Here is a 13,250-nt window from a genome sequence, read left to right on the forward strand (position 1 = left end):
AATATTGTTGATCTCGGCAAGGGTCAGAATATCAAAAACTCCAGGGGGTTGATTAGTGGCACATTATGACGCTACCTGGCCGTGTTAGACCAGGTGTCTCGCTTGGTTCAGCGATAAGCTGTGATGTCCTCACAGGGTTAGGGTTCATAGTAGAATATCCATCATCGTTTAGATCAAGGAGCCGAAAAGGGCACCTGCAGTTACCTATCTTCCTCCCACACATATTCAGACTATGAGTTATTTTCTTTCTAAAGATACCTAACTACTTACGCTTGTTACAATTGGTCCAACTGAGGCACATGCGGCCAAGTCAGCCATACCAAGTTGACAGATTCCCGTTGTGTCTACTGCGGTGCCTGCTACGGCCGCCATTGCTACTTTGCTCCAGTAGAATCAGCAATCATCTCCTCCATCCCTCCCTCCGTCTATCCCACTCTCTACTCCTCTTACGATCATTGTACTTTTCGTATTGTCCCCCTCCCCTTTCACCCCTATCCGAGTCCATATGGCGATTTTTATGAAGCGAATCTCTTAAATCCCATCGTCTCTCCCGTTCCAGCCTCGCTCTCCTCTCTAATTCCTCCTTCTCCTCCTTCTCAACCTTCTCCTTCTCCCTCCCCACCCTCTTTTCGTCTTCTTCCTTTTCCCTCCACTTCCTCTCAAACCCCTCAAAATCAACATGCACTCTCAACCCCTTCGCAACCATTGTCCCAAACACCGCCCTCAACTCCCCACTGCTCAAGGCTTTCACCAATGCGCTGCCCCCGCCCTCACCAGGCTCTCCAGGCTCTGCAGTAGAACCAGCAGGGAACGCCGCCATGTAAAGCTTCTTGCTCCACGGACAGGCGGCAACGGCTCTGTAAAACACATCCTTAAGAGCCTTTAGGGTGCTCGCCGCCTGCGCATCCGCCTTGTTTGTATCACGCTCCCGGGTCCCTGCCGTGGCAGAGGATCCGTAGGATAAAGAAAGTGCATGAAAGTACACCTGCGTCAAGAATCGAAGGTAACCGATCCATATGTCCACGTTATATCTGCATGCAGAGGGATCCGAAACGGCGGCTTCGAAAGCGGCCTTAGTGGAATGGATTGTTGCGGCGCCGACGGGCCTGAGGCCAGCGCCGGAGAGGAGCTCGTATTCGATTGCGAAACGGTACGTGGGAATTGGTGCTGGTGTGTGACTACCTTCTGAGCTGCTGGTGTCCTTGTCTCTGGTTGAGGACAAGCTTTCGCGCACAATGGAGCGGACGGGGTCGTTGATCCGGAGAGTGGATTGCTCTGCCCAGGCGAGAAGGGAGAGGAAGAGCGTGTTGTGGGGGAAGAGACGGAGGAATTCGTGAAGATATTGGCGTAGGGTGGAAGGCTTGTAAGGGCCGTGATTTGCGTGGTGGTAGAGAAGGCGAGCGCCGATTTGGAGGAGTCGTTCGTGGAGGGTTTGGTGACCTAGGGAGCTCAGCTCGGTAGTGAAAGATTGTATGTTTGCGAGAGCGGAGGTGATGTTGCCTTGGCTTGAGTACTTCGTGCTGCCGCTGCTGTTCTCGGTTCTTGAGAGGTAGTCGAGAAGAGCAAGGCTTTCGGCATATTGGAGTGCCGGTTCTGTTTGGTGAGAAGAGAGGGAGTAGTCTCGCTTGGTAGAAAAGTGAGCTCTTGCTTTTAGGAGCAGAGCTGGCGATACCGGCAAGCCCTTCTCCACGTCTAGAGTAATGTCCACAGAAGACAACAGCCGAAGCAGAGCGAGTTGCATATTTCCTGCGTTCAGGTGCATCCATACCCAGGTGTTCCATAATAGCTGGCTATCGGGGGAACTTTGGCTTGTTGCCGAGAGTAGTACCTTTTCGGCAATGCCAATGTTTCCGTTTGCAAATTCGATCATGGCATAGGCATTATATAGTCTCGTGTTGGATGAGTATCGTTTCAGCAGCCCCTTGGCGACCTTCTTAACCCCCAAAGGTTCACTAAGCCATGCCAATGCCAGATAGTATTCGGCCAGTTGTTCAATACCACAAGTAAGGACCAGATAATGGAGTGTCTCGAGTACCCAGGGAGGCCTAACATCACCATCCGCATCTATGCTGAGACTAGACCATTGGCCGAGATACTGAAACCAGTCCTGCCCGGAAAAAAGGAGTTCTTGTGAGAGAGCCATGTTTCCACCTTGTTGCCGGAATAATGGTGGCTTTCGCTCTATCTCCACCGAATTCAAAACATTGTGGCCGCCTATTTGATCCAGCAAAGATTCAAAGGCTTGTCCACGAGGCGCAATGAAGGGATCTTCCAGCGCAGAAGATTTCGCGGTATTTGGAAGTCGACAGAATGTCAAAAAGGCATCAACTAGCTGAAGCTGTACCTGCGGGAGCATTTGGGATGGGATCCACAACACCAAATCCTTGATATCCGAAAACATGACGATTCGGAATGGGTCATCATCTGTTCCTTCGTCCAGGGTACGAGCCGGCATTCGTGCCTTTGCCGCCTCTCGTCGTTCCAGCGACGCCCATGCCTCAAATGGATCCCTCGTCTGAGGAGGTCCTGATGGCTCCCTTGGTATTGCTTCTGGTGGGTCGGTCATAGCGCCCACGTCTTCAACAAAGTGACGCCAACCTTTGGCATTACCCTCACCTATTCGTGGTACTTCGCTTTCCCAGAAGTCAGAAAAGTCCTCAATGACTGATTGGAAGTCCGAAGCGTTCTTGGGCCGGCAGAAGTTCAGTTCTAGAGTTGCTTGCCATGCAGCCACAGCCAGCTCAATGTAGCCAGAGTCCCGAAGATAGCACGTTAATCTGACGAACACGTAAATCAGCTGGCTACACAGCATGACAACATTCTTTTCCGAAGATGCAGTTGCTAATGTGCGGTTGAGGAATTGCAACTTGGTCACCATGAAGGTCTTCAGTTCATCGTATGTGAAAGTTGCGACCTGCGAAAGCTCATAGTTTAGTCGTGAAACCCATAACAAGAAGCTGTCGGGGTTGGTCTTGGTGGTCTCTTCCCAGCGCTTCGCAAGCTGCTTGGGATCCCACACCTTTTCGCCCTCGCGCATCATTCCGTTCAACAAGGTCTCCTTCAGAGAGATGTCAAGTGCATGGGGAAGGGCCTCTTCATAGAGACACAACTTGAGTTCGGCCAGAGCTTTTACCTGATCCCCAATTATGACCTGGCCCCCAAGTTGATGCTCCATGAAGAGGGTGTCTTGCAACCCAATCAACTCGAGCCAAGCTTTGGTGTCCTGAGGGCTATTTTTGACCTGGCGATGGAGTTCAAGAGATCTCTTCTTAGCGGTTGACATGTCTGAAAGATGACTGCCCACCTTGTTTTCGCTCCCTGAATCGGACAATGTCTCATCACCATCCGAGTCCTCATCCTCTGACTTGGCTTTGCCATAGATGGACCTGTAATCTGGTGTCTTGTCGCCGTCCTCAGGCGCTGGTGATCTATCGGCACGTTGCCGTTTTCTGGGAGGCTCGAGAGATATGTAGTCGCCATCCTCTGCTGCTGATTCTCCATTTCCACCACCCACACCAGGCTTGATGTGCTTTGCTTTCGCTCCCTTGGCTCTGGCCCAGGCCATCAAAGTCTTGTCTCCGAAGACCGAACCGTTGCCCCTACCCTCGCCCGGGCCTCGGATGGTGAAGACTTCCTTCGAGCCTTGGAAAGAAACGGAGAGATACCCTGGGGAGCCGATGAATTTTCCAGCACCAAAGCGGCGATAAGATGGTATTTTTGAGCGCTCATTTCCGCCATAACGGAAAATCAAGGCATCCTCACTTTTGTCAAAGTAAAACAGATCGGTATTCTGGCTGGTAGATGATGGCTTGTGGAGCGGATGATGGGCTTCTTTGGTCTGTGAGGCAGGGCTGGCTGACCGTCTGCGGTGATGGCGATCTCGATCATGGTGTCGACTGTGATGTCTGTCATGCTGCCTGGCATGATGCCTGTCTCTGTCCCTCCCTCTTTCTCTCTCTCTCTTCCTCTCCCTCTCGCTATCACTGTCATCCTTGTGACGGTCCCGATCATAATCCCTCCGGCGATGTCGTCTTTCACGGTCCTCCTTCTTCTCCCGATCTCGTGATGAGCCTCGGAGTGTCGATGATCGTTGGGCTGGTGTGGCTGGTGCGAATGAGGTGAACTTGGGCACCGCGCGGCGTTTCACCTCGTTGGACGACATGGCGATTCGTAGGACTCCCGAATTTCCTCCATAAGTTCCAATCAGGTCTACTGGGTTTCGAAGGCTTCTGTCCGCAATTTTGGTCGACGCGATGCCATCAAAGGCAAAGAAGGTTAGATGATGTTGAAGACGGGACAGCTGGCAGTGGATGATTTGCAGTTGCCAGCGGTAACAGACGGGAGTGTTGGGTCTGAGGTCTACCTACAATACTGTGGGAGTGGCACAGTGAGAGGTGACAAGTGGAAGCCCGTGAACGCTATGGCCTAACGGGTGGACCCCAAGCGGACCCACCTGACTTTTACCGGCACGGAGCTTACACTACAGAGAGTCCTTGTATACAAGTATACTGCCCGCATACTACAGTGGGTGCCGGAAAAAAACGCCCAACCCGTTTTTTGACATCCACCTTCTAGGCCACCCCCAGTCTTTGGAAGTCAATTGCGACCGTATTTCTTAGTAAAAGCAGGCCAAATCTGGTAGAGAGGTACATTGAAGAGCTTAGAATCCAATAATCTAATTCTAATACTTAGTATACCACCCTTTTAACTCGATAACCGCCTATACCCTTCTTAGCATCAAATCTATCAGATAATTCACTATATCCATTTCAATATCCAACTATACCATCAAAGCTACATTCTAGAGCTGTTGGAGCACTTTGTCATTCTTAGGTATAGTTGATAATTCCGGATATTTTTTCACAATCTCCTCCTTTAGTATTAACTATAAATTTTCAATCAGGTTAAAATCGGGTAAATATAAGGGCTATATTAGTACCGTGAAATATATTTCTTTAAGCTATTCTTTTAATAATTGTAAGGTGTGAATAGGAGTATTATTTTATATAAAGATAATAGATAGATCTATTAATTTAAGAAATTCTTCCTCGAAAATATTTTTATAAATTCAGGTAGTAATACTTCCTCTCTTTGTATCGGGGTCTCTATAGTAGAATACAAGCTTATTCTTTACCCTATATCGAATTATACCCTAAAATATTAATAAATAATAGCTTTTTTTAAAGTAGGGCTAAATATAGCGAGGATCAATAACTAATAAGCCTAAATTAACCAAATTCTATTAGCTTTTTATTAAGAAATAGAGAATTGACGGAGAAGGGTTACCGGGGGTTGTATTTACTTTTTGGGTGAAAAACCTACTTCCTTTTTCTACTTGTGCCCCTTTCAATTATAAACTTATCGGTAAAAAGGACGGCTCTTCAAAATAAAATATCTTTATCTCCGTACTCAAAAGCCTAATAATATTTAGTATCGGCGTAGTTTTGGTTGAGATATAGGCGAGTAGCTACAAAGTAGTATCTAATATACTCTTTTTTAAGGTAGTTACTTAGATAGGTCCTTCTAATATAAGGATAAATCTTTTTAAGAAGCTTAGAAATAGAAATGAAAGAATTTTGAGTAATTTCTTGCAAGATAGTTCTTTTATTTCTCTTATTTAGTTTTGATGGCCGTCTTCATTTAGGTTTAGAAACGCCCTAATTTTAAGTAGAGAAGCGTTTAATAACCCCTCGGACGTACTCCAGCGTTATACCCTTATATATAGTGATAGTATTGGCCGTAAGCCCCAATGAGTACTTCCCTACAATCTGGTTCCTCCGCCGGGGAGTTAAATACTTAAATTTTGCCTTTTTTATTGGACTGGAGAGTAGAATAGCTATTTGAATAAAGATAATAAAAAAGATAGATTTTGAAAAGAGAGGAAATTTTTGGCCCAAAAGTGGGGTTGGGCGTTATTTTCCGGTACTAGCTGTAGTAGGTAGTATATTGTACAGCATCCTTTTCTACCTCGTCCCTAACAAAAAAGGTAGCACCTTTTATTGCGCTCATCGCCTATATACTGCCCAAAAAAGTGCCACTTTTTTTATTAGGGACGAGTCTACCTAAAGCTAAACCAAGGTTTCTTGCCGATTTAGGTTACAAGTTTAAACCAGCGAAACCAACACAGCGAGGCTATACTAAGGTAGATCGGCGTTATAAGTACCTCTGGGCTATGGACATCGTGGTGTATACCTCTGTATGGATATAACTTGTTAGCGTGGGAATTGGCAGATCTTTTTAGAGGTGGCAATACTTTATTTTTTAGGTGGTAAAAGAAGCTCCGGTGTATCCGGAGGTATACTGCCTAAGACTTTTGGTAGCGAAGTACTTTTATATAAAAAGAGTAATTTTTGGAAGCTATTTACTACTTAAGAAGCTAAGTTATTCTATTTTTTCTCCTAATATCTTGAAGTATTACTATTATTAACCTTCGCAATCTACCTTCTACCCCTAAAAAGAATACAACTCAATTATCTAAGGATAAAAAGCTTTAAATCTAATCTTAATACTAATTTAAACAATTAAACTACTTCGAAATTTTCTAACAAACCGGCTTTACTATTTAGTAAATTTAATTTACCTATATTAGTCCTATTACGCCCTAAAAGAGGAAGGTAAAGGTACTACTCTTTAGAATGCTTTAGAAAAATAAATTCTAAGAATAGATAAGAGTAGATAGAGTTTACAAATTTATTTTTTAGAGTAACCTTCCTTTTTTTCTACCTCTTTATTTTTCTACTAGCCCCGGAATTTTTACGAAGGTACTTTACTCCATTAGCTTCTAAAGGAAATTAAGGATAAGGAGGATTAAGAGAACTAATACTAATAAAAGAGAAAGAGTAGAATAGTACTAAGAGATACTCCGTCTTCGCCCTCGTTTAGAAGATTAGGAAAATACACTTTTTACTAATAAGACTTAGGTAATTAATAATCTAATATAGAAATAATAGGTAATATTGGATCCGGAGGATAATTTAAAAGATTTTACTTTAGTAAAGAAATAACCCTATAAATAAATATTTTGGGGATTTTTCGCTAGAGGAAAGAAGGGTCCTTATTTTATTTGGGAAAAAGAGTTTGGAGGAGTTACTACTCAAAAGTATATCTTTTTCATCCTTCTAATAATTGTAGTTTAGTTCTGAAAACAACGAATATTCAATCGGTATTTCGTTTTTAAATAAAATAACGCTCTTTCCTATTGAATAATAGTTATTTAGAGAGTAATTGAATTAATAGGGATAACTTGGTTTAGTTAGAGAAGATTTTTAATTTACTCTCCGGATTTGGCGCCGATTAAAAACGTTTAGCTTTAGATGAAGTTACTTATAGAGTTGAATAACGATATCCAATCTCTGTCACCTAAAAAATTGAGAGAAGCTATTTAGGAAGCCTAGATAGCGGTGCCGGATAAATTCCTTTTTAGGTTGGTTTATTTAATGCTAGGCTGGATACAAAAGATTATTAAGGCGAATGGAGATTCTATTAATTATTAGGAAGATATATAGATAAGAGATAGTGTATAATAAATAGTTATTTCTACTAATATATAACCTGGTTTTCTATACGGCCTTCCCGGCTTAGTTGGCGCCTTGGCTGTACTACGCTAATAAGTTATATCTATACAGAGGTGTACGTATCATTACCTCACGCTAAAAAAATAACTTATCTCGTCCACTTTTTAACTTTAAGGCTTTTAGCGCGGCTGTACCCCGTATGCTAATAGCTATTGACTACTGGCACAGTAATCTTTAGACCTATTCGTTAGGTCTATAAAATCGACCATTAAACTAGTGGGCGAGCTACTAGTTAGGGATATTAATTCGTATATAGATATTAATTCGTACCGAGCGGGGTACTTCCCTATACCGCCATTTTACTAGCAAATTAATATAGTATTGTCAAAGCTAATAATTTTTTTTAATAATATATTTATATTTTCTAGCTATATACAATATCGTAAACATAACTAGTATATTTATTAATACGTAAAATTATCGTTATTTTACATATATATAAATCTAATAATATAGATTATTTATACTAGAAATTACATTCAACCTCCTTATAATTAGAATCCCTATACTCCTCCTCCTCTTTCCCCTTATTATCGTTGTTATTATTATTATTATTATTATTATTATAATTGTAAATAGTTTTATTATTATACTCTTTATATTCCTCATCTTTTTAATTTATTTGTACCTATTGTCTAGCGTTGGAATGCTACTAGTCTAGATCTTTTTAAGTATTAATCAGTTTATTATTAATAATTTTAAGCTTATTTACTTCCTCCTTTCCTAGTATAATACCCTTATTAGTTAGCTAAATTATAATTACTTTATTTGTAACCTTCTTTCTTAACTTATTAAATACTTATAGAGTATATAGTTTGGGGAGATTACTAGGCAGTTGCTAATATAGAGGGAGAATTATATTACGTATACTCCTTTAACCCCCTAACTTCTTAACCTTATTATTAATAGCTATCTCTCGTTATAATTGGAAGTAATTCTAATACTATACTCTCTCCTTATGATATTTACTAACTAACTAGTCTCTATTAATAAATTATACTTTATATAATATTACAAACTCTTTAATCTCTTTTTTAGAGGTTTTGAAAACCTGTAACCGTAATTTCTTATTATTTATCTACGTCTTTTAAATAGAAATAAATCTACTAATTTATACTCTTAAAGTAGTCTATTCTTATTAAAGCTTTCGAGTGTAAATACGTTCGTCCTCTTTTATACTGAGAATTATACGATAGTATTCATTTATTACAGTACGTAATCGACTATCTCTAATAATAATAGTACCGCTACATCTTAATAAATAATTAGTATTATATTAATTACACAATACTTCCTCAACTACTTCCTCTTTACATTTGCGCTTAAGTTCAACCTCTCTTATAGCTATTAGATTAAGAGTATTATTAGCTTTATTTCACTTAGCTAATACGTATAAAACTATAAGTAAAATAGTACAATTACCCTTAATTATAGACGATAACTATTAATTAATATACTCGCTATACTCTTTAATAGTAGGAAGGTTGAGTATTAGAGTTATTGTACTATTCTAGTCTTTAATAGTGTAGACCTTACTTTTTAGTATAAATAGCTCTATTAGAGTAGGATTAATTACAATAGAGGGGCTACTTAATATACTAGTACTGCTAGCGGGCTCTCCTAGTATATAAAATACCGTTGCTTCCTTTTTAAAACCAAGATTAATAATCCCTTACTTTATAGAATAAATAGTATACCCTCGCCTCTACTTAATATGCTTATTATTGGTTAATGAGATTAAAGGATTATAAAGGTTTAAGAGTATTAAATTAGGGTTGAAGGGACTTAAACTAGTATATTTCCAAACGGAATAGATATTCCTTCTTTTTATTACCTTCCTACGTATATATTTAAAGCTATTTAGAAAGTCTAGCTTAGTATAATCGATATTATTAAAAGCGAGCTTTTTGCGTATATTAATTTAATAGAAGTATTTATAAATTTAAAATATTCTAACGTTAAGAGGTTGAAGGTGTTATAGGGCTAGCGCCCGGGTTATAAACTCTAGTCTCTAAGACTAGAGCTATTATTAACTATAGTAGCGCAGAGCGCGCAACCCTAATAAAAACCTCTTAGTACTAGTAGATCCGCATTTTAAATAGACTTTTCCTCCTTCATAGAACGTTAATCAAACTATACAATTAGTACCCGTATTAACCGTACTATCCCCGTTATATTAGGTTCTATCAACTAATAGAATTAATAAATTAAAATATACCGCCGCTATAGTAGTAAGGGTAATAGTATACTATATTAAATATAAAAGAAGAAATAGTACAATAAGTAGAAATTTAGTAAATAGAGAGGGATAATTTTATTATAAGTATATTTATAAGTATAGCGTTCGCTAACGCCGTTAGAGCCGTTATTAATATACTACCTACTACCTAAAGAGTATAGAACAACTCCTAAACGCCTACTCAAATAACTACCTACGTAACTATTATTACCCTTAGTATCATAATTAGTATTACCTAAGAAGTTGCTCCTATTACTATTTTTAATATTAAACGTAAGAATATCTAGTAGCCGAAGTAGGACGGATTTACTTTAATTTTCTCCCTATTTTTTATATAGCTACGCTTTATATACGAAGAAGAAAGAATAATTAGAATAATCTCCAATAATAAATTCAAATAATTAATACTATTCAATATATTTTCTAGTAATAAAATAACTAAAGTAAAGGCTTTTTAGCGCCGAAGATATATTAATAATTCTTACTACCCTATTAATTAATTTAATTATTTAAAATTAGTTTTGAGTAGTAAGAACGAGAAATAATTTATATTAATTCGCTTATAAACTATTTACTAATATAAGAATTAGAGCTTCGCCGATTTCTTCCTAGTCTTTAAAAAGAATTTAACGAAAGTAGGAGGCCTTATTTAAGAAAACGAATTCCAATTCGCCTAATTAGATACTTTTATATCCAATATTCTATACAATTAATTAATTTCAGTCTAGATACTTAAAATATATAATAAATATATAAAAAACTTAAAAGATATTATTTAATAGTTCGAAGCGAACTAAACCTTCCATAAAATTAGTAGGAGTAATAAGGGAGTTGCTAACCGCTATTAGAAATCTTTCCCCCAATGAGAATAAATTATAGACTTACCCTTAAAAGATGTTAATAGTAATATATATATAACGATAGGCGCTACTAAAACTAAAAGCGAAAATTATAATAAGAACGCTAAGTATACTAAATAAATCTCCTAAGAGGAATATAATAAATAGCGTTCAATTGGGCTTTACCTATATTATAAGGGTAATAGGTATATAATTAGTAATTATATATATAGATTAGTTTAGTATTCTAATAGTATTAGTATAAGAATTATTAAAGTTAAGTTTCAAATCGAACCGCTATTAAAAAATATAAACGACTCATCCTCAGAAGGGTTAGAAAAAGAGTAGCTCCTATATAAAATTGGGTATAAGAGTAAATAAGAGTACTAAGTAAGGAGGCGGGAACTTCGAACTTCTTAGGTCCTATAGAAATAGATATTATTAAAATCCTTATTACTATTAATAATAAAAATTTATTCTATACTTTCGTTAATAAAAATTATTAATACTATTCTATTATTAGTAAGAAAACTATTAAAAAATTGAAAATTTTAATAATCCCAATTCCTAGGAGATAAATTAGGGGCGCTTCTACTAAAATAGAAGGTATAGAAATTAAAAGTATCGTCTATTTTAAAGTAGATATCCATAGCTACGAATTAATTGTTTGGACTTATATAATTTCTAAATTAGAATTCCTTATAGTATTAGGAAAACCGTAATTAATTATTATAAAAGCCTATTCGATTTTATATAAGTATAAATTCTAGTACGGGGTAGCTGGGTATTAAATCCTGCATTTAAAATATATACCTAAGGAATCTTCCCTTCGTACTATAGAGATTAGAGAAGCCGTTTATTATTTAATTACGACTTTTATAACTATATTAAATAGGATTAAGAAGAAGAACGGTAGAAAGGTTGCGGAAGTAGCGATATTTACCGTTAACCTATGAAATATTAAGAAAATTCTTAAACCTAAGGTCGATATAACCGATAAGGAACTAAAGGAGAGAATCCCTATTAATATATACAATTTACTCTACGTATAGAAGTAGTCGAAGGTAAATAAAATTAACCTATATTATTCTAGTATTAATTATAAAGTAGAAATTAAAAAGGATGAGAATAGTAGGGAGATGCTGCTCCCTTATAGTCTACTCTATAATATATTTTAAAAAGAATTTCTAATATTAAAAAAGATGCTTAGAGACCTCTTTAATAAAGGGTTTATCCGTACTAATAATTTCCTAACTATAGTACCCGTCCTCTTTATTCGGAAATTAGGCGGTAGTTTATAATTTTATTATAATTATTAGGCTCTAAATACTATTATAAGAGCCGACTATTACCCTCTACCCTTAATAAAAAAGACCTTCCGTATTATAATTAAAGTAAAGTAATTTATTAAAATAGATATAGTATAAATATTCTATAAAATTTGTATAACCGAAGGCAAGGAAGGGAAAATAGCCTTCCGTATATAATATAGCCTTTTTAAATAATTTATAATACTATTTAAGTTATTAGGAGTTTTAACGACCTTTTAATAGTATATTAATAATATTCTTAGTAATTACCTTAATAATTTTACTTTAATTTATATAAATAATATACTAATCTTTTTATTTAGGTTAAAAAAAAAACTATTTAACGAAGGTTTATAAGGTAGTAGAGCGGTTAATTATAATTAAACTCTATTTAGACCTTAAAAAATACAAATTTATTATTAAGAGCGTAAAATACTTCGGTTTTATTATTATTATAAATGTAAATATTTAAGCGGACCTCGAAAGAATTAAAGCGATTATAGATTAGAAAGCCCTAATATTATAAAAAGGGGTAAGGAATTTCCCTAATTTTACTAATTACTATTATATATTTATTAAGGATTTTTCCTCCGTAGTAGGACTATTAATTATATTTATAGGAAAGAGGGTCCTTTTCGAATAAATTACTAAATATAATTCGGCGTTCTAGTAATTGAAAACGCTTTTTATAGAAGCCCCTATCCTAATACAATAAAATTCCGACCTACCTATATTCCTAGAGGCTAATTATAGTAATTATAAGTTCGGCGGTATCCTTATATAGGAGAGGGATAATAAAAAAACTATAATTATATACTATTCCTAAAGATTTACCCCCGTAGAATGTAATTACCATATATATAATAAGGAGATACTAGCAATCGTACAATATTTAGAAGAATAATTAATAGAATTTAAAAATTATAAGAAGTTCGTTATTATTACTAATTACCGGAACCTTAAATACTTTATAGAGAGGTAGAAGCTCTTTAAGTACTAAATATATTAGGCTAAACTTTTCTTAAAATTTAATCTTAAAATCCAATACTGCCCGGGTAAATTTACTATAATATTTAATACCCTATTCTAACGGGATTAAAATAAGCCTAACGAAGAAAATATAGAAGTAAAAGAAATATAATTAATTCTTTAAGAAGCTCTTAAGAATTATATTTATATAGTAACCTCCTTAATAACTATAAGGGAGGGTATAAAAGTATTTAAAAAATCCGGATTTATAGTAGCTCTATAAAAAAATAATTTAATAGGATATAATTTACTAGAACAT

At 36.6% G+C, this 13,250-nt stretch overlaps 1 protein-coding gene across 1 annotated transcript; it reads right to left on the minus strand.

The window, feature by feature from the left end:
- Positions 1–226: 226 nt before the first annotated feature.
- NEUTE1DRAFT_81745 (uncharacterized protein) lies at positions 227–4,162 on the minus strand (the record flags this gene model as incomplete). The annotated part of the gene is made up of 3 exons (XM_009852603.1): positions 227–898; positions 986–1,178; positions 1,221–4,162. 3 exons carry the CDS (start codon positions 4,160–4,162, stop codon positions 401–403), a joined length of 3,633 nt encoding a protein of 1,210 aa, XP_009850905.1.
- Between the last annotated feature and the right edge of the window lie 9,088 nt (positions 4,163–13,250).

The sequence above is a fragment of the Neurospora tetrasperma genome, assembly GCF_000213175.1.
Source record: "Neurospora tetrasperma FGSC 2508 unplaced genomic scaffold NEUTE1scaffold_3, whole genome shotgun sequence".
NCBI lineage: Eukaryota > Fungi > Ascomycota > Sordariomycetes > Sordariales > Sordariaceae > Neurospora > Neurospora tetrasperma.